At 49.1% G+C, this 21,738-nt stretch overlaps 1 protein-coding gene across 7 annotated transcripts in view; it reads left to right on the top strand.

Annotated features, from left to right (window-relative positions):
* ARHGEF2 (Rho/Rac guanine nucleotide exchange factor 2) overlaps positions 1-17,185 on the top strand; it is a 96,956-nt gene extending 79,771 nt beyond the window's left edge. For 6 of the 7 annotated variants that reach the window (XM_081892991.1, XM_081892993.1, XM_081892994.1 and 3 more), the window contains 19 exons: positions 209-272; positions 1,062-1,191; positions 1,959-2,068; positions 2,679-2,825; positions 4,081-4,331; positions 4,691-4,816; positions 4,960-5,077; positions 6,256-6,507; positions 7,387-7,463; positions 8,733-8,902; positions 9,093-9,160; positions 9,255-9,449; positions 9,907-10,011; positions 10,690-10,757; positions 11,340-11,381; positions 11,482-11,532; positions 12,545-12,955; positions 14,745-14,937; positions 16,113-17,185. In XM_081892991.1, coding sequence (XP_081749117.1) covers positions 209-272; positions 1,062-1,191; positions 1,959-2,068; positions 2,679-2,825; positions 4,081-4,331; positions 4,691-4,816; positions 4,960-5,077; positions 6,256-6,507; positions 7,387-7,463; positions 8,733-8,902; positions 9,093-9,160; positions 9,255-9,449; positions 9,907-10,011; positions 10,690-10,757; positions 11,340-11,381; positions 11,482-11,532; positions 12,545-12,955; positions 14,745-14,937; positions 16,113-16,198 — 2,664 coding nt within the window. In that variant the 3' untranslated portion in view covers positions 16,199-17,185. The remainder of the gene's footprint in view (positions 1-208; positions 273-1,061; positions 1,192-1,958; positions 2,069-2,678; positions 2,826-4,080; positions 4,332-4,690; positions 4,817-4,959; positions 5,078-6,255; positions 6,508-7,386; positions 7,464-8,732; positions 8,903-9,092; positions 9,161-9,254; positions 9,450-9,906; positions 10,012-10,689; positions 10,758-11,339; positions 11,382-11,481; positions 11,533-12,544; positions 12,956-14,744; positions 14,938-16,112) is intronic. The other variant, XM_081892992.1, reaches the window with a different exon arrangement.
* Positions 17,186-21,738: the final 4,553 nt, after the last annotated feature.

Here is a 21,738-nt window from a genome sequence, read left to right as displayed (position 1 = left end):
CACAAAGGCAGTAATTTACCAGATAGGAGTACCAAGAAATAGAGGCAAGCGTAAGCTACAGTGCTCGCTTTCCTGTTCCAGAGCGAACCACCCAAAAGCACAAAGGAGATACTTCAAAGCCACCCCCTTTCTCCTCCACCAGAGCTTTATTGCAATGGCCCAGCTGCTGCTCATCGTTTTTCTCTTTCTCTCCCTCCGCCCCTTGCAGCAGCAAAAGGCAGCCTTGCTGAAGAACAATTCAGCCCTGCAGACGGTGTCCCTGAGGAACAAAAGTGAGTGGAGCTGTGAATCCCACGCCAGGAAGGGGAAGCAGGGCAGGGAGTCAGCTGCGGAAGCAGTTCTCCTCTGCTAAAGGAACTGCCTTATAAGGCCCCACCCGTGCTATACACTTAAAGCAGTATCATACCACTTTAAACAGTCTCAGCTCCCCCCAAGGAATCCTGGGAAGTGTAGTTTGTTAAAGGTGCTGAGAGTTGCTAGGAAACCCCTATTCCCTTACCAGAACTACAATCCCCAGAGTTCTCTGGGAAGTGGGACTGACAGTTAAAGAGTCATGGCTTCCGCTAAAGAATCTGTTAAAAAGCAGGATGCTGCTGCTTTACGTTATTAATAATATTTTTATTATTATTGCGGATGGGGCCTTAGTAAGTAGGGCCTGTGCTGCTGAGAAGAGGAGAGGGCAGCTGGGGAGATACTGCTTCTGAGGTGCTTTTCCCAGTTTGGGGTGGGGCAGGGGAAGAGTGAGGCTCACTTTAGTCTAATGGACCCCTCGATAAACTGTGGCCCTGAAACCTCTTTGGCCAGCTCTGAAAATAGCGGGTGCTTCTGAACATGTGCAGAGCGCCTTTCTGCCAAAGCCACTCCTCTGAGATCTTTTCTGTATACAGTGGGGATAGAAGTGTTGCCTCCAGGCTGTCTTAAGCACCAGCACCCTTAGTCGTTTGTAGAAACCCGGTGGGGCGTTATCAGCTGCCTGAATTGCATGATGCAACTTGCCCTTTGCTATGATGAAAGCCTGTCTTGCAATTCTTATCACCCCCATTTCTCTTTCAAATCTCCAGCCACCATCAGGGAGCGCCCCAATTCTGCCATCTACCCCTCTGAGAGCTTCCGTCAAACCCTGCTGGGCTCTCGCCGGGGTCGCCCCACCTTGTCTCTTTCCAAAAGCGTCTCCACCACTAACATTGCAGGGTAAGTTGGACGGATGGCTTTAAAAGAGGATTGGAGAAAATCATGGAGGAGAGGGTTGGCGGTGGCTGCTAGCCACAATGGCTGTTCTCTGCCACCACAGTCAGAGGCAGCAATGCTTCTGAATACCAGTTGCTGGAAGCTTCAGGAGGGGAGAGGGCTCTTGTGCTCCAGTCCTGCTTGCGAGTTTCCCTGGTTAGCCACCGTGAGAACAGGTTGCTGGACTTTATGGTTCATTGGCCTGATCCAGAAGGCTCTTTCCTTATGCTCTTAAACTAGTGGGGAGAGAAAGCACAAATCTCTCCCTTGTGTGCCCAGATTTACGTTGCGAACTTTGTGGAGCAGGTCATCTGTCTCTTCACTTACATTGGCCCAGTCTTTCCTGACCCAGTGCCCTCCAGATGTTGCTACACTCCAACTCCTGTCCACCCCAACCAATGGAGACCAATGGTCAAGGAGGATGGGAGTTTAGTCCAAGAACACCTGGAGAGGGCTATGGGTTCCCCACCCTCCCTGTAGGAATATTCTCAAAACTTGAACCCTCTTTGTAATAGACAACGTCAGTCTTGTATTTCTTATCAGACTTGTACTAAGAAGACCTGGGTTCCGATTCCTGCCGGGTTCCTTGAAACTCACTAGGATGGCTCATGACCTTCGGGCAACCCCTCTCTATCTCAACCTCAACTACTTCAAAGGGTTGTTTTGTGTATTAAAAAAGATGATAAAGCAACGGTTGTATTGGTTTAGAAAATTCTCCTCTTCCTGTCCAGGAATTTCAACGATGAATCTCCTCTTGGCCTCCGGAGGATCCTGTCCCAGTCCACTGACTCCTTGAACATGCGCAACCGGACCCTCTCAGTCGAGTCCCTCATCGACGAAGGTGAGATGGGAAGTGTGGGTGATGAAATCCTGTGTCAATATTCTGTGCATACCTGTAGAAAACTAGGAATCTGGGTGAGTTTAACACAAATAAGAACAGACAGGCCGGGCATTCATTCATTCATTCATTTGCTGCCTGACAAATGTGGAGGGATCTGTTTTAAAGCGTGCTGAGTGTTCATCAACCTTGAATTCCCAGATGCTTTTATTTCTTTCTTTATTTTTATTTTCCCTCCATAAAAATTATATACTGCATGATTGTAAACATCAAACCTGCTTGCTTTGTCTCTGTGGTTGAGCTGCCCCCCTTTTTTGCATGGGATTTCTGACCCATCAAAGCATACAGCGTTCCTGGATGAAGTCTTGGGGAGAGGACATCAGAGCCAGTGTCTCTGTGTGACTTGGACCTGGGTTCCAAGACCACAACCCCAGATGCACTTATTCAGTGTGCATGTTGTGGTTTGATAGTTCCCAATGTCCAGCGGTTCACATTTTCTATGTGCCCTTGAGGCTCAGTTAGGCTTTCATCCTCTGCCCTGCTCCCCTCCTTCATCAAAGTCATTTCCACATACGTATAGACACAAACACATTTTCCCTCTTTTTTCCTCCAGGAGCGGAAGTCATATACAACCAGCTGATGAGCGACTTTGAGACTGGCGAGAAGGATTTTGAGGCTGATTCTTGGAGCCTCGCAGTTGACAATAACTTCTTGCAGCAGCACAAAAAGGAAGTCATGAAGCGCCAAGATGTCATCTACGGTGAGGATTTGTGCCACTTTTGCCACCCCTCCACCCCACCTGCTGAGGATTTCTGAAAGCAATGGGTCCCAAACGCCACGTCACCTTGGAAGGAGAAGCATAGTCACAGCCTGTCAATGTCTTCCCAGCAATGTACAGCTTGAAAGACACATGAAATGCTGTCAGTGCACAAGTAGCAACCTCCAGAAAGGTAGCTGTGTGAGTCAGCACCAACAAAACCAACAGAATCTTGAAGCATCGTAAGGACTAGCAGATTGATGGCAGGATAAGCCTTAAAGCACATGTTTAACATCATCTGTCATTTAGCTTGAAGCTCACAGCCATTGGGAATTGGAAATAACCTTCCTTCCTACCTTCCTTCCTTCGACCCCCCCCCCAGTGGAAATTGCTATACAGAGTTTGTGGAATTTAAGCCTTGCCTGGTATTTATAAGCCTCTTTGCAGGGAGGCATACAGAAATTGTTAGGATCCTCCTTGATAAGTGTCTCAACCAAATACAACCCCCTGAGTGGTCTTTCTACCGTTTTGATTTTGGGGCCGGGTTTATTGTTGGCCAGAATAATAACCTTAAAGGAGGATTAGAGGTCCCACCCAGACCTCTTGACACCATGAGCCGAGCAAAACATTTACAAGGATCAGATGGCACAGTCCTCCTGGGATTGCACAACTTCCGCATGCAGGAGGAAGGGGAAATTGCATATTTAAATGCTCCCCTGTGAAAAAACGAATAAAACTACCCAGCGTGTAAAAAAAGCAGCACACCAGGGAGGAGACAGAAATCTCCCTAATGGCACACAAACACTCCGGTGTGGGTGGAACATTCAGACACAAGCTATCATCTGAATTCTGAACCAATTCATTTCCAGGAAAAGAATTGTGCTATTTGCACTCAGTGTTCCTACACGCTTTCCTTTGTCGCACAATTTCTTCCGTTTGGTCTTCTAGGCACAGGTCTAAGAGGCTTTTCTTGTGTCCTGCCGCTTTCCCTGGGAAAATCCACCATTTATCGCAGAATTGGAGCAAAGATCAATCTGCAGAAAACCTGACTAATGTTTGCTCCAATTCAGCGGTGAACAGCAGCTTTTCCCAGGGGAAAGTGATGGGGCGAATGAAAAGCCTCTTGGACGCATGCCTGGGAGTCACAGGCAAAACAGAAGTGTGGATGAGCCCTGGCACCCCCCCCCACCCCATCTTCTTTTGCCTCTACTGTGCCAATGCAAACCGGTTCACATCTTCCCTCTTCCCGCTCCTGCAGAGTTGATCCAGACAGAGCTCCACCACGTGCAAACGCTGAAGATCATGACCAACCTCTTCCGCAAGGGCATGCTGGAGGACCTCCAGATGGACGTGGCCCTGGTGCAGAGCATGTTCCCCTGCGTGGACGAGCTCAGCGACATCCACGACCGCTTCCTCGTCCAGCTCCTGGAGCGCCGCAAGGAGTCCCTGGCCGCCGACAGCAACAAGAACTTTGTCATCAACCGGCTGGGAGATATCCTCATTCAACAGGTACAGCAGCCGCCATTCTTGCTGGCACCCATTTGGAGTGGGGTGTGTGGCATTGAGGGGCACAGAGGGAGAAAACAACTCTTTTGTCTCCCTTCTCCCTGCCCAGCTAGTATGTCAGGATCATGGGATACTGTTTTGTACTGAGCAAGACCATGGGTTTATCTAGCTCAGTATTGTCTACACTGACTGGCAGCAATGACTCTCCAGGGTCTGAAGCAAGGGAGTCCCAGCCCTACCCAGAGATACCAGTGGGGATTGAACCTGGGCCCTCCTGCCGCATGCAAGGCAGGTGCTCTTCCAGCTGAGCTGCTGCCTGTCTTCCTGTTGTGATCTCACCTCCTTGCACTTCTGCCTTCCAGTTTTCAGGCAGCAGTGCCGAGCAGATGAAGAAGGCCTACTCCGAGTTCTGCAGCCGCCACACTAAGGCCGTGAAGCTTTACAAGGAGCTCTTTGCACGAGACAAGCGGTTCCAGCAGTTCATCCGGGTAAAGGGCCTCTTCGTCCTTCCTTCCCCCTGGGAAGGTCTATCACCTCACCCCCTTCCGCCCCAAATGGGAACTCCAACTCCCAAGGCTGTGAAACCTGTTCCCCAGTGTGACCTTTTGCCCCTCTCTGCCCCTTTCTCCAGAGGCTGACACGGTCGACGGTGCTGAGGCGGCATGGGGTTCAAGAGTGCATCCTTCTGGTGACCCAGCGCATCACCAAGTACCCCGGGCTCATTGACCGGATCCTGCAGAACTCCAAAGGTACCAGAGAATGGAGGGCAGGGTGACCTTTCACTAAAGGGGCAAAAACCTGACTTCTTTTTCTCTTAATCATGACCATCAAACAATCAACTAATGCCTACAATATCAACCCTCTGAAGTATTTCTGTAGCCTCGTTATGTATGCATGCAATCAATCATCAGGAATCTTCTTTCTTTGTAATGCAGTAGAATTGTGTCTTACACGCATTTAACTTGCACAGTTGAAGGCAAGCTGGTTGAAATTGCACAAGTCAAATGCAAGCAAAGCGGAGAGCTTAAAAGCTCTTTTTGTGCTGGGCCTGCTTGTATGGCAAGACCCACTCTGTACAATGACTCTGGGGTGATCTCACGAGATCTCTTGGGTAATCTGAGTTCCTGCAAGGTCACACACAAGCACCCCTCAGTTTCCAGAGCTAGCACACCAAATACACCTTGCCCCCCCCCCAAGCAAGGCATAGAGCTTCAAGTCTCTTTTCACGTGGGGTTCTGCTTGGGTTACCTGATGTGGAAAGAGCTTTTAAGCTCTCTGCCTTGCTGGGCAAGTCCTGCTCAGCACCTGGGCTCTGGGAGTACTGGCCATACTCTCTGCCCCCTCACCCATTAGCCATGGGAGCAGCTCCAAGGGTTTGGGTATATGCAGTTTTCTGTATTTAAGGGAGATGGGCGATTCATTCAAGATGCCCTGCACGGTATTTAAAGTGCCTGCACAAAAATCTGACCTAGATACTTTATTCATCGGCATCACCTGCCAGGACCTTTGGTACCATTCTACCAAAAGTGGAATTGTACACAGCTCCCAAGACATAACAAATTAATATTCAGCTGCTGATAACCATCCCAATGTAACCTTGATGAACTTCCCAAGCTTTGCTGGGGGAGAGAAAATTAAGACTGATACCCAGGGCTTGCTGTGTTGCTTTGTTCAGAATGGTCTAGTGATGCCTATAGCCCTGCTGAATGTCGGCAGGGTCTGGTACCCCTTTGAGACCCAGGAACTGGAAGTGAGTGAGACTGGGGCATTGAATCTGCAATGCAGTTGGGTGGCAGCAACTGTGAGAGGCTTCAATGGGTTCTGGGCATAAGCTGATTGGAAGAGGGGTTTTCCCTGGGGCCAAAAAGCCCAATAACCAAACCGAGCCTTTGATCATGGTCTCTCCACCTGCCTTCCCCAACCCCAGGGAACGAAGCGGACCAGCGGGACCTGAGCACCGCCCTGACTCTGATCAAGGAACTCATTTCCACCGTCGACCAGGAAGTGCACGACTATGAGAAGAATGCGCGGCTGCAGGAGATTTACGGGCGGGTAGATGGGCGCGCCAAGGCTGACCTGCCCTGGGAGCATGGCCCCTTCTGCAAAGAGGAGATGCTGCGGCGCAAGCTGGTGCACGATGGCTGCATGCTCTGGAAGACGGCCACCGGGCGCTTCAAAGGTGGGTGGAGCAAGTGGGGTTGTGTGTGTAGCTCACTGCCACCCTCTAGCGGCATGTGGCTCTCAAGAAGGGGTGGTCTCCCAGATGGCAAAAAGAATCCCTGATTCTGCACAGGCACAGTCATGCTTTATATATGTATTTGCTATGGTTATACATCGACTTTTGGCCAGCACATTCAAGGCACGTCGCAGTTTGAAAGAATGACGTTATTGTTGTTATTATAAACCTGCCCTTCACCCTAAGGTCCCAGGGAAGGTTACGGCATTAAAACACAACAATGCAAAATTAAAAAGAGTTTAAAACAACTTTTGGGGCCCCAAAACAAACTGGCAACCAGTGCAGCTGTTTTAAACCAGGGGTTATACGAGATCCAAACAGAAAACCAGCCAACTATATGTGGCTGCTGTGTTTTGGGCTAGTTGAAGTTTCCTAGTAGTCTTCAAGGGCAGCCCCACGGAAAACACATTGCCATAATCCAATGCTCTAGAAATTACCAGAGCATGGAGTAGAGTGGCCAATTCATCTCTCTCTAAAAGGGGCCATAGTTGGTAAGCCAGATGGAGTGGTAAAAAGGCATTCTTAGCCTCTCAGCTTCCAGTGGTAGTGCAGAATCCAGTAGCAACCCCCAAGTCATGTGAGCCTTTTCCTTCCAGGGGGATGTAACCCCTTCCAAGGCAGGCAGTTCTGAGAACGGAGGATCCGAGTGACAGCCAGGATAATAAAGGGGACCTCGTTATCTCCTTCCAGAACAGCAGTGCTGGGTAGTGGTTCTACAGGATCTTCACTTTGATAGGGGAGTGCAAGGGATTGAATGTGCAGCAACAACCCAAAAGACCTTTCAGCCCCTAACGCCTTGTTTCTTCCCCTTTTCTCTTGCAGACGTCCTGGTAGTTTTGATGACAGATGTTCTCATCTTCCTTCAGGAGAAGGATCAGAAGTACACCTTCCCCACCCTGGTGAGAGATGCTCTGTGGGCTGTGCCTATTCCCTGGTGTAAAGGGCCCAGCCTCTCAAACTGCATACTCTGGCTAAGGGAAGCAGGACAGACGAAAGAAAGCCCTTCACACATAGTTAAACTAGGGAACTTGCTCCCATAGGAGGCAATGATGACCACCAACCTGGGTGTTTTTCAAGGAGGATTGGGCAAATTCATGGAGGAGAGGGTTGTTGATGGCTACTAGCCAGAGTGGCTGTGCTCTTCAGTCATGGTCGGAGGCAGTAAATGTTTCTGAATACCAGTTGCTGGAAGCCACAGGATGGGGAGGTGCTCTTGTGCTCGCGTCTTGCTTGAGGGCTTTATATTGGGGCATCTGGTTAGCTGCTGTGAGAACAGGATGCTGGACTAACTAGATGGGCCACTCTCCTGATCCAGCAGGGCTCTTCTATAAGTTTTTAATGTATTTTAGTGATGTCCGTTGTACACTACCTTGGACAGGGTTCTGCCCTGAAAATGGGACAGGTTCCTTTGAATCTTCTTCTTTTTAAAATCACACGATAAGGGATGCACAGGTGACTAAGGATTGGCAACAAATCGTTACGAGAGCCATCTTGAGGTCTTTACAAAAATACAAAGGAGAAAAATGGAAATGGTAGGGGAAGAGAGTCACACTCTCTTGCTGTCTCTCACAAACATCTGTTAAGACGGTTAACTTGAGCCAAAATTTCAGGAAATCGGGAATCTTTGGCAAAAGGAAGGAATAAAATCTACATTTTTTGCTTATCTGGGATGGGTGGAAATAAAGAGCTTTAAGGAAGTTAGGAAAATCAGTTGGATCCTCTCTAAGTGGCCTCCATGCTTCTCTAAAATGTCTGTTTTGGCACGATGCTGAAATGTGACAACATAATGTCAGCGCAGAAGCATTTATGAGATGGGGGAATCATAGAAGCGTAGAGCTGGAAGGTACCCCAAGGTCCAACCCTGTGCAATAGAGGAACCAGAGCTAAAGAATCCCTGGCAGATGGCTACCCAACCTCTGCTTGAGTCCAACCTCTGCAGAGTTCAAACTTCCAATATGAGTCCAAACTCGCCACGTCTCCTTGGGCCAGTCATTGCCTCTCAGCCTAAAGCTACCTCATAGGGTTGCTGTGGAGTTAAAATCAGGGAAGGGAGGAAACCATGTAAACCCCTTTGGATGAAATGTTGGGGCATGACTCTAGGAATGAATTTTTAAAAAACGAACAGAAAGGCGCCACAAACGCTATCGACTTTCTTCCCTCTCTCCCAGGACAAGCCTTCTGTCATCTCCCTCCAAAGACTGATTGTGCGAGACATTGCCAACCAGGAGAAGGGCATGTTCCTCCTCAGCAACACCCCGCCAGAGATGTACGAGGTGCACACCGCCTCCCGCGAAGAGCGCAACACCTGGATGAGGCACATCCAGCAGGCGGTCCAGCTGTGAGTGTTGTGGGTGATGGGGCTGGTTTCTCCCCAGGCCACACACCCTCACATGCCTTCCTCTGCCCCGTCCTCCTCTGGCTTTTATGTGGCTGGAATGTAGCTTCCTGCATAAAGGCGCGAGTTACATCCTTTGCTCTGCCAGGAATCTTAAACTGATCTTTTTTTGCTGTCTCTTTGCCCACTACAGTTGCCCTGACCGGGCTGAATTCCCACTCATTGAGACAGAGAACGAGGCCTCCCTGCGGAAGATGAAAGGTAGGGCAAATGAAATAAGAACTCCAGGAAAGGGTGCTATTCCTGCCACCCACCACCTCCCTCCAGCAGCCATGTCTCTTCCTCCCTCGTGCAGATAAGATACTTCAGTGCGACCGGGAAATCTCCGAACTCCTGGAGGATAAAGTGAGGCTCTTCGCGGACATCCTGGCCCTTCAGAGCTGCAGCGAGGACGGGCCCCTGAGCTGCGTGAACCCTCGCACCCTCTTCCGCACCGAGTCGTCCGACACCCCCCAGGGCGAGAAACTGATCCAGGAGGCCGTCAAAGAAGGTAGCATGCTGTGGCACTCAAGGGACACTCCCCGCCTTGGCCCAAGTCTCCTGCCTCCGATGAGGGGTCACAGGAGGTGCAAATAGGGAGTCCACAAACCACAGGTGGCTTGAGGGAGGAAAGAGCAAATGGGCTTCTTTGAGCTCCCAAGAGCTTGCATTGTCCCATAGGAAGACACGGCTGGCAGACTAGACTGCGCAGCCAGCAGGTGAGGATGCTTTGCAGTGTGAGAGTTGTAGTCCAAAACAGCGGTTGCAGGGGGCACTGAGTTGACAAAGGCTGCAATAAAGTGTGACGGGTTGGTTGGAGATCAGGGGGACAATGTTGGTAATCAGGCTTTATTGTACATATTAATACATTACGTCAAATATTACATGGCTTACTAATCAATCTGCGTCTCTTTCCCTTTGTCTTCACGCCCCCAATCTCTCTCTTTACTAACAAAATGCCTGCACAGTGGAACTTCTCAAAGATCTCTTCGTGGGACCCAGCTGGGACCGAGACCAGAACCATAGCCAGGCTCCCAATGGGTGCTCCAGCCCAAACCCCAACAATTCCACAAGTATGTGCCCCTCTTCCCTGCCAGTTTCCCCTAGCAAGTCTACCCCCCACCCCAAAGTTCACCTTATGGGGCAGAGCAGCACCCCTGCTGAGCTAGTCCTAGGGAAGGAATTCATAACCCCATGTGCTGAGCGACTCCTGTCGCCCCTTCCGGACTATCACTGTTTCATGGGTAGGATTCAGTCACATACCAGGAAAATTGGGTTGTGCAATTAATTATTTTCATTATTATTGATCAATCTTATTGGCGGCTTTTTTCACACCTCAAAGCGAGGTGGAACAATGAAGAAACAAACACATAAAAACCAGCATGAATCAAAACAGAAAAATCCAAAAGACAACCGCCTGCAGTTATAAATCCTTGAGGTTTAAAATTTTTGAGGTTTATGTTTTTAAATTTTGCATATTGTGTATTTTATTGTTGTGAGCTGCTTTTGAGAGCTTCATGGTGAAAATCAGGATATAATCTTAAAGCTCCAGTGTGAAGGCTCAATAAACGGGTCATTCGGAAGCGACCTCTGTTTGGTGTAAATTTGGGTAGTAAATGAATTTGCCCCAACTTGATTTTCTTTGCTGGCTAAATTTGCATGGAGCTAAGATTTGGGGTGGGGGGAGGATCAAGGTGCCTGGAAAGGGATCCCCCCCCCCTCACCTGGTTTCATCTATTTTCCTCCTGCAGATGGCGAAACCGGAACCATCAACGGCTCTCTCGAATTCATCAGGCTTGAGTCTGACTCAAATCAACGGGTGAGTCTTTTGGTGAGGCTGGTGGGGAGTTTGTGCCTGAGCTCTGGGTCTGGCCTGAAGCCTAGAATGGAGCAGAAGGTTCTCTTGGGTCAAGATGGACCAAACTGAACTGGGAGAAAGCAACGCCCTCCTGCCTCCCCAGCAGGAAATGATCTCATTTTCAATTAAGGAGAAACTGTAAAGTCATTTCTTACCTCTATGGAACCCTCTCACCACCATCAGTATTCTCAAAGAAAGCTTGAAAAACCAAATATTTTTTTCTGCCCAGCAAGCCCAAAAGAAGTTTGTCCCTCACTAGCTGACACATCTCAAGAGCTTTAAGATCTCCATTGGAGGTTTTTCCCCCCAAGGGGGAAAAATATATATCCATAGCTTACTGATAGAATATCTGCTTTGCCTGCAGAAGGTTCTGGGTTCAATTGCTGGTGCTTCTTGGTAGGGCTGGAAATGTCCCATGCCTGTAATCCTTGGGGAGCAGCTTCCAGTCAGTGTAGACAATACGGAGCTAGGTGGATATGTGATTTCCTGGCCAGTTTTTCCAAGGTAGCACCTGACACAGTTTGTGTTGCATCCCTACTGTAGGATGGGAACGGCAATCAGCTACAACAGAAAGTACCACAGGAGGTGAGTGGAACAGAAGAGACCTGGGCCAGGGGGCCGGGGCCGGGGGCTATGGGGTGGCGCAGCTTGGTCGGACTGATTGCCTTGTCCTTCCACCCCGCAGGAAGTGCTGCAGCGGCTCAGGACTCTGTACTCCCTTCTTCACAACCTGCAGGTCAGTATGATTCGAGCCTCCATTCCAGGGCTCCTGTTCGAAGAGGATGCTGTTTGTTTCAGAGCTGTGTCTGCTAGGAGCTTGCATTTTTGGGCACAGCACAGTTGTATCTTATGTGCATTTAACTTGGCTGGTTGAAATTGCATGAGTTCAATGCAAGCAAGGCACAGAGCTTGAAAGCTCTTTTTGCTCTGTGTCTGCTTCACGTGACCCAAGCGCGGAAAGAGCTTTTAAGCTCTCCACCTTGCTTGGGGGGCAAGGCCTGCTCTGCATGGAGACTTTGGGAGTGCTGGGGAGTCTCTCACCCCCCCCCCCAACAACAACTGTCTGACTGCGGGGCAGTTCCAAAGTTTAGTTTAGGGTATGCACAATTTTTGTTTATACGTGAGGTGCTTGGAAAGTGAACCAGCATGTAATGTGCAATCATGCAGTATATCAAGGGTAGAAAATGGCCTGTTGCTGAGCCAGGTGACCAGCCCCAGGAAGGCAAAACAGGAGCAGAATGTGCTTGCTTTTCACAATCCAGTTGTTGTTATCTTAAATTTGTATACTGCCCTGCACCTGCAGTTATTCTGTTCTCTTCCTGAGGAGGCCCAGACATTTTCAGCAGCTTTCCCCAACCAACCTCATGCCTTCCAGATGTTTCAGACTACAATTCCCATCAGCCCCAGCTAGCAGGATCGTGTTGCCAGGGACTGGTGGGAATTGTAGTCCAAAATGGCAGTGCTGCCGGGGGCTGATGGGCACTGCAGTCTAAAACAACTGGTGGGCGCCAGCTTGGGAAAGCCTGGTTTCGAGTCCCCAGAGGCCAGTTTCTTCAAGAATGGCAGGGCTACTGGGCAGGATTATATTTGGCTTGTCATCCTCACCTCTGTTGTAGCTGGCCAAGGATGCAAGACTGTGGCAGCACAACAGCCTTGCAATGCCCTTCTGGATATCGAGAGCCAATAACAAGGCCGATTAGGCAATCCTGCCTCCTGCTAATGGCGCCTCCCCCTTTGCTCCCCTCCAGGGCGTTGTGGCGCATCAGGACTCGCTCCTGGAGCTTCAGCTGCAGGAGGCCGGTGAACGGCGGGAGAGGCTGAGCCGGACCAACTCACGCAAGGAAGGCTCCTCCTCCGCTGACCGGCAGGCCACCGACCTCTCGCTGCTGCAGAAGCAGCACACGCTGCTACAGGAGGAGCTGAGCCGCTGCCGGCAGCTCTGCCAGGAGAAAGTGCAGGAGGTGGCTGCCCTGGAGGTCCGTCTGCGGGAGAGTGAGCAGGAGAGGGCCCGGCAGGAGCAGGAGGCGGAAGAAGCACGCAGACAGATGGTGGCTCTGCGGCAACCCCTGGAGGCGGCCTGGGGGCGCAAGGGGGCGGAGCCTCGGAGGCGCAGCTTGCCTGCAGGCGACGCTCTGTACCAAAGCTTCACCCCGCCTCCGGTAAGCGCTTCTTCCCATTGAGCTCGAAAGCTTTCCGGTCAGCCTGGTATTTGCCAACCCAGCACTCTCCAGGTGCCTCCCATCAATTTGAACTAGCTGAGGATGAACTAGCTGAGGATAATAAAATACCGTATTTTTCACACCATAGGGCGCACCGGACGATAGGGCGCACCTAGTTTTGGGAGGCAGAAAACAAGAAAAAATTATTCTGAACCCCAGAAGCCAGAACAGCAAGAGGGATCTGGCTTCTGCGATACCATGTGGCTGTTCTGGCTTCTGGGGTAACCACACCAAGCCTCTTCAGGGCAGCAGGATGAAGGCTCCCCCTGCCCAAAGAGGCTGCGCAGGGCTAAAGCAGAAGCCAGGACAGACTGAAGGGGCACTGCGCCTTCTCTCTCTCTGCCCGGCGCCCCTCCTTCACAGGACAGGTGCTGCGCAGAGAGGGAGAAGGGGCATCGCCCTTCAGCGAACCTGGAGAAGGAACAGAAGGAGACCCTTCTGTTCCTCCTCCGGCTTCGCTGGACAGGCGCGTTGCTGAAGGGGCGCTGCGCCTTCTCTCTCTCTCTGCGCAGCGCCTCTCCTTCGCAGGCTGCTGCCCCAAGCCTCGCGCGCCCGGCAGGAGCTCCTGCCAGGCGCGCAAGGCTTGCAGACACTCGCCCGAAGCATGGGGAGCCCTCCGGAGGGCTCCCTGTGCTTCGGGCAACAGGCTGCCGCCCCAAGCCTTGCGCGCCCGGCGGGAGCTCCTGCCAGGCGCGCAAGGCTTGCAGACACTCGCCCGAAGCATGGGGAACCTTCCGGAGGGCTCCCTGTGCTTCAGGCAACAGGCTGCCGCCCCAAGCCTCGCACGCCTGGCGGGACCTCCCGCCGGGCGCGCAAGGCTTGCGAACACTCGCTGGGGCTGCAGGCCTCTGCCCACAAGCCTAGTGAGCCCGCGGGAACTCCCGCCGGGCTTGCAAGGCTTGCGGATAGCTTCCTGAAGCCTGGAGAGCGAGAGGGGTCGGTGCGCACCGATGCCTCTCGCTCTCCAGGCTTCAGCGAAAGCCTGCATTCGCACCATAGGACGCACACACATTTCCCCTTCATTTTTGGAGGGGAAAAAGTGTGTCCTATGGAGCGAAAAATACGGTACTTCTTTTTCCATCCCTAAGCCATTTCCCTTCAGGTATCCCAATAAAATCTCAGTAGGGTCCAATGGAGGGTTTCCAAGTCTAAAAATCAACATAGGAAAATAGAGCAAATGGTGGCAGAATAAACAGGGGAGGAGTGTTAGATCAATTAATTACAGTAGGGTGGGGTTTTTGTGTTTTTGTGCTGCCCCCCCCCCATTTGCCCTTAAAAAAAAAAAAAGATACTAGGTTCCCCCGTTGAGATGCCTAAGTTGGGAGTGGGAAAACCTTGTTCCTTCCCTGAGCTCTGCATGAGGGGGCGGGGGACCCATTTTAAGGAAACTTAAGTCTCTTTGAAGCTTAAATCTATTTATGCATAATTATTTATAGCCTACCTTTTAGCTAAGACCCCCTGGGTCTTTTCCAACTCTGCAATTCTGCAAAATCCTTCCAAGGCAGCTTAGCAGTAGCAAAGACCCCGGGTTGTTTACTGCTTCTGCTCAGAGTAGGTCCACTGAATTGATTGGACTTGGGTCCATCGTGCCCATGATTTGTAATTGGCTACAACCCACATTAACAAAACCACAGTATTGAAAGGTATGTCCATAATGCCAACAGCTCCATCGGAACACACCCTTTTGAGGCTTTGATCCAGGTTCACCCCCTTCCTCTCTTTCTGACAGCAGAGCCGAGGAGGCGACCTGCTCTCTCCTGGCAGCCACTCCTTCCACCAGACCTTCGTCGGTTGTCAGCGGGATGACATGGCTTACCACGGTGCGCCTGGCAGACTCCAGGAGGGTGACCATGATCTGGAGGTGCTCCCCGAGGAAGGAGGAGGGGTTCCCCACCCACATTCTCCCCCTTCGAGCCCAAGAGGTGAGGGATGAAAGGTCTTTCTCTGGAAATGCTGCAAGCTGTGATGTCATCCAACTGCCCCTGCAAGCCAAGCTTTCCCTATGTTTAGGCTCTCCTGAGAGATTAAAATCGAAGCCAAACCCATATGACGCCAGGCCAGGTTCTAGGGCCTTGCGTTACTTTACAGCTTGGGTCCAGGATATTATAAGGACCTCCTGATCCCTCAGATCCCTGCCCAATCACCAAGCTCTTTGCAGGTGGCCCCCCACGGCTCAGATGCACAGGTCATAACTGCTAGAAGCCACACAGTTGGTCCAAGCCTGTGGAACTCCCTCCCAATAGAGATTAGACAGAGAACCTCCTTGCTGAACTTTAGGTGCATGACAAGGACTTTCTGGTTCCAGCAGACATTTGAAGGTGGTGTTCAGCTTTACAGTGACTTTTTTTCTCTGCATGGCTTATTTTTATATACACCACTTAGAAATGCTAATTATTAAGTGGCATATAAATGCCTTAAATAAAATCAAATAAAAGAGGGATTTGCTTTTAAATGGAACAGCAGTCAAGGGTAGGTCTTCATTGGCATGGCCAGCCAAGTATCCTGTTGCATAAGCTGGTATAATCTTTTGTAGGTACCTTTTCATCATGGTCCTGTAGCTTTTTTCCCTTACCCTTTGAGCACTTATTTATTTACTTTCCTGATTATTTTCCATATCTGTACATATGTCCATCGGTATATGTTCTTTGGGTGGCCCTGCACAGAGCAACAAATAAAATACAATAATTAAGATACAAGGTTCTGTCTTGGACCTGGTGTTGTCCCACATCTCTATAAATGACATGGATGAAGGAATGCTCATCAGATTTGCAGCTGATACCAGACTGAGAGATATTCCCTCCCTCTCAAGGTATCAATGCTCATTGCCCTAGTAATGTAGACTGTGCAGTATTGAGTTTGGACATGTATGAATATTACATTTTGAGGTTCTAGATTCAGATTCTAAACTTTCGGCCAAATCTGCACGCAGATAAAGATCTGATGCGAACGTCCAGGTGTAAGAGCTAAGTTGTCTCTGCAGAAAAGACCCGCATTCTACAGTCGATCTGCTTTTTCTTTACCGTTTTTGATCTTCATTAACGGCCGTTATCCACCACTGCCTTTTGAGATAACAAGGTCTTTTTTGCCTGGTTTCCAGATTTCCAGAGGATGCAGGACATCCCGGAGGAGGCCGAGAACACCCAGGAACTGAATGTCGGAGACAGCGGCTCCTCAGAGAGCTAGATGGTGTGGCAGGGTGGGGTTACGTTGGGGTACCGCTGCCCCCAACCAAACTCCAGGTTCCCTCCAATCAAAGCCATGCCTGGAACTTCAGGGACTTGGAAAGGCCACACCAAGCTAACTTTGGAGTGGGCTGTGGGCGGGTAAGAGGGGAGGGGGTAGCGGGAAACCACGCCCTGAGAGTGGGGAGAGGTGCCGGGAACTGGGTCAGAGCTCCCCCCTGGGGACCGCCGCTTGATCTGTGGCCTTGATCATTCCTCATTGATGGGCGATGGGGCAGGGGGAGGACCACCTTCTTATTGCCCCACAGGGCGTCTTCTTCACTTCAGATTGCGGGGAGGGCGGGGGATGACCCGGAGAGTTCGGGTGCCATGAATACCTGGGATGTGGCTGATTCCGAACCCCACCCCACCTCTGTTTAGTTGAACTTTATTTATTTTGGGAATGGGTGGAGCCTGCCCCCCTCTCCTTACAAAGAATAAGTTTTAAATTATTCTTTCTTTTATTTTATTGCTTCTCCATGGGTCTCTGTGCACAGGGCAAGAAGTAGTGTTTTCTGCTTTCCTGGCCAACCTCTGCATCTTGAGAAGGGGAAGGAGGAAGGTCTGTCAACCCAAGACAGTCCATATGAGTCCACAGAATTCTTACACTGCATGTGTCCCAGCACCAGGTTTGTGTGCCTGGTGTCCTTGGAGTTGTGGATTTAACCCCTCATCAGGGATTCCCCCCCCCCCCGGTCACACACACTTTGAATCCAGTATTTTATCTGGATAAGACACATTCTGCCTACCCCGCTTCCCATTCTCTCTCTGTCTCTCTCACACACAAATCTGCTACCAAGACAGGCATTCCTCTCTCCCTGTGACACTCAGCACAAAGAACAAACTTTCTAATGCCTCTTTAAAGGAACACTCTACATTACAAATTGGCAAACCGGTTGCACATACACCGGTTGCAGGTTACACACACACACACACACACACACACACACACACACAGTTTCAGGGTTCATAGTTGTGGCAGGAAACAAAGTGCTTCAGTAGTAAATGGTTGCGCCCTGCCAAGGACCTTCAGTTCCAGAGAATGTTGACCCAAGTGCTAAAACAGGGGAACTTCTTTTGGGGAATACATCCAGAAGCCCCTGATTTATCTTTATAATGATTCAAGCTGCTAAAGCTCAACAATTCATCACTCCGAGACAGGCCTCGGGAAGGCTGGTTAACACAATTGCAGTTTGCAGGAGACTGAGATATTGCAAACATCTGACAACTTGATACCCGCCAGATATTTTGGACTTCAATTCCCATCAGCCCCATGGTGCACAGGCTGGGAATTGTAGCCCAAAACACCCAGAGGGTATTGCACCCACAAATTCTGCATTACAATATTGTGGCCCTTAACATTCCAAGCAGAGCCTCTGCTGCTTTGTAAAAATATGTCGACACACTGCCTCCTAGAGGACAGTAAATGGAACAACTGCCTCTCAGATTCCAAATTTTGCCCTAAAGCTACTCAAAATGATGAGGAGGACATTTGGGGAGCAGACACGATTCCTCCTGGCTGCCCAACCAGGCTTGCCGTGTTATTGGAGGGAGAATTTTTCCCAAGTGTTACCTGTAGTTTGCAGGTAATGAAGACTGGGCCCTGCTGGATATTGGGGGAGGGACAGTGGAAATTTTATTTTTAACTCAGTCTAGTGACTTCCTTTCTGTACCAAAGCTAGGGATTCTTCTTTACAGATATCTGTCGGGAGCGGGGGGAAGATTTAATCCAGGGATTATTATTTTTTAAAGAAGTCCCTGAGCTAGCTTGATTAGGCTGCAGCTCTAGACTTTACACCATAACACACTCCACTGAAACAGGCAGGGATTTCAACCCAATTTGATGACCCATGGAGAGTTAGCCCTAGAGCAGATTACACAGCAGAAAATTTTCTGCCCAAGGTGAATATGATTTGAAAGGAGTGGTTACGGAGTTTGTAAATGAGCTGCCTTTTCTTCCCCATCTTATAAAAAGAAAATTGCATGCACACCTCAAAATCCCTGAACTATTTCAGGGAGAGGTATGTATGTACGTATCCAGTGTGGCAAACCCATTTTGGATAACACAAGTTTTGATACAGTAAAATGCTGCTCCCTCCTCAAATGCTGCGTTTCTGATGGCAAATACATCCTCCCCCATCTCTAGAAGTAAAACTCAATGGATGTTCTCTCCCCGCACCCCACTCCCATTTTTCCAAAACATTGGGTTGGTGTGTTTTTTTTGTAAAGGTAATTTAAAAAAATTAAATCCTGCTGTGCTGACCAATAACACCTCTTAATAGAAAACATTAAAGAAGAGGGAGTGATCGCTACAAAGGACTTTTTGTTTTTAAATTAATTCTCAAGACTGATTTTTATAAATATATATATATATTATATGACGAGAAAAAAATGGTTTATTGTTTCCTGTTGATTTAACTTGTAAACCGAAAGGAGAAAAAAAAAGGCTAATTAAAGAAGTCAAAACCAAGAATGTCTCAACTTTGATGAGGGCTGAGTTTGGGGCGGGGGGAGGGATTAAGATGGCAATTTCATCCAAGACCAAGACATAAGAAAGAAGAGCCCTGCTGGATGAGGCCAATGACCCATCTAGTCCAACATCCTGTTCTCACAGTGGCCAACCACAGTGGCCAATGGGAAACCAGCAAGCAGGACCTGAGCACAAGAGCAAATCTGCCTTTTCCAGCAACTGCGATTCAAAAGCATTGCTCCCTCTAACTGTGGAGACACAGCAGAGCCACTTGGGCTAGTAGCCACCAGGAGATGCCAGGTGCTGATCCACACCCTTCTGGAAGCACCTGCAGAAAGGGACCCTGATACAGCTTGCCTTCATAGATGTGCTTCCACCCTCCTAATATATAAAGCGCTATATTGGCTTTCCAGTCAGCCAAAGGCGTGGTTGCAGCCAAGGTGAATACAGCAAGCCCTAAAGTGCTTTCAACAGTGTATAGCGGGGGGAGCAGGGTTCAAAATGATCCTTGGCTTGGGATTGCAGGTGTTTCAGGCTACGAATGTTTCTGCTTTCATCCAGGCGCCCTACAGATATTTTGGACTATAGCTCTCGTCAGTCCTTGTCAGCACAGCCATTTTGGGCTGCAACAGGCTGGGGCCGGTGGGAACTGTAGTTTGAAAGATCTGGAGGGCACCTGGTGGGCAGAAGCAGTCTGAATGCCTGGACCAGGGATAAAGTCTCCAAGTCGATCCTTCCTGACGGTTATATTTCCGTAGGTTTGCTAGGTTCCTGGCCTTCAATCTGGCTTTGTATGTTACAACTGTAGAACAAATGTTAGCCTGACAGCAACTATTAATCTTATGGGGCCCAAAGGCCTGCCTGAATAAGCCCAATCTAGTTGCATACATATTTGACTAGTCACCCAAGAATGTGGATGTTGGTGGGTACGAATTCAAAAAAATCGAACTTCCCTTTCAAAGTGGCAGGCAGGTACACTGCATCCCAAACCTGCTATCTCGAATCAACCTGTTAAATCAGTTGCTTTAAAGTAGAAAAATAAGCAGAAGTTGTAAAGAGGTTGGTTTGGGGTGTGTTTGTTTGTACAGAAGGGAAGAACGGAGAGATAATATAGAAGACCAGTGCCTGGGTGATTGCAAAGATAAAGAGCACCTTTTTCCATGTTTGTCAGAGAGAAAGAGGAAATTAAATGCTACATCAAACAAAAGTAAGGGAGGAAAGCAAGAAGCGGGCAGGTAATTAGAATAACCAAGTTACTCTTGATTGCTGGTAGCAATTTGCTGCTAATTAGGCCAGACAGGGCTCATTTGGGTTAATATAGTTGTACTACAATTTTGATAATAATAAAAGTTTATCTCCACCTGCCTGTCCCTGACTCTGGTTGGGGAAGATGTGCCATTGAATCATAGATTGCGATCCACCGGTCAATCGCGGGGCATTCCTGGTCGGTTGCGTAATTCTTAAATTATCCCACCAAAAGAAAAGAAAAAGGGGAAGAGCTCAACAACTTTGCTGAAGCCTCTCCAGAATAAGCTCGACAACCTTTGTCAATCCAATGAGTAGATCACTGCCAATGCTTTTATAGTGGGAGTAGATCGCAGTCTCTGGGGAATTGGACATCCCTGGTCTAGTCCAACCCCCCAGCAATGAAGGAACCACAGCTAAATTGGAGAGGGGGAGTTTGGAATAATGAAAAAGCCCAGCCTAAAAATCAAAGGGGAAAAAGAATCTGGGACACAACCAGGATATTCACCCCAGGAGCCTAGTCTCTGAGGCAGCTGAAGAGTGAGATCTCTGGTGGACTTTCCTTGTGGCTAAGATGTGTTTTTTAAAAAATGAGCTGACTCCACCCGGAGCACAAACACAGCATAGACTGTGGAAATGGAAAATGTGCGGCTGGTGTTTTCTCAAGAAATCTCTGCTGCCCCGCCTTTTGACTCCTGTAATTTAATTTCTCTAAACAGGAAGCCCGGATTTGCATTTATTGTGTTTGCTCCAAACTTTATTACTGTGATTTCTCTCCTGTGATGGATCTTTGTCACGACCTTCTCTGGACTGCTCCATACACAACACAGGTTGTGGGCAGCTTATTCGAGTCATCTGCTTCTGTTTCCCTTTCTCCTTGAGGTCCCCTTAGGCAGCATGTCTACGCCACCACAGCTCAACGCTGCCCAGTCTCTGCCTGCCTTGCAAAGAACATATATTAAAAACTCCCATGAAAATTAAAAATCATGGATCATGATTGTACTTTTTATCCAAAGAGAGAGTGGGGCCACCACATTGTCCCAGCGCCACATTGTCAACACAGCAACCCTGTGAGGCAGGCTAGACTAAGAGGCAGCAGTCTGGCCAAGGTCTCCCACTCAGCTTTTCTGACATAAAGGAATTGAACCTGGCTGTTGTGGCAGCCTCTGCTGAGTTGAAGTGTTGAACAGACTTTGGGTAATAATTAAACTGATTTAAACTGTGAAAAAGGCGCAAAAACTTCCCAAAAAGAGCACTTGCATTGTGTTTTTATGTGTTAAATGATATGGTTTTAACAGGGTTATTTACTTAAAACACACGCACGCACGCGCACACGCACACAGAGCATGTTTTATTAGTATCACTTTTAATTTATGCCATGTGTCACCCTGGGTCCTGCACTAAGAGAAAGGCAGGATGCAAATAAATAAATAAATAAATAAATAAATAAATAAATAAATAAATAAATAAATAAATGGTTGTGTTTGTTTGTTTGTTTTTTAGTACATTTATACCCCAGCTTTCCTCCAAGGAGCTTAAGGCGGTCTACATACATATCCCCCACCTTCCCCACAGGAAAACAACAGCCCTGTGAGGCAGGTTAGGCTAAGAGGCAGTGAGTGGCCTTCGATGTCACCCAGTGAGCTTTGTGGCTGAGTGGTGGATTTGAACCCTGATCTCCCAGGTCCTAGTCCAGCATTTTAACCGCTACATCACACTGCACAAGTTTCTTGTTGCAGAGAGAATGAAGTACTTGCATTTACGTTGGGGTGAATGGGTGACAGAGA

Source organism: Podarcis melisellensis (genome assembly GCF_964234715.1).
Source record: "Podarcis melisellensis genome assembly, chromosome: 16".
NCBI classification, from domain to species: Eukaryota; Metazoa; Chordata; class Lepidosauria; order Squamata; family Lacertidae; genus Podarcis; species Podarcis melisellensis.
This window is presented reverse-complemented; position numbering and strand designations above follow the sequence as displayed.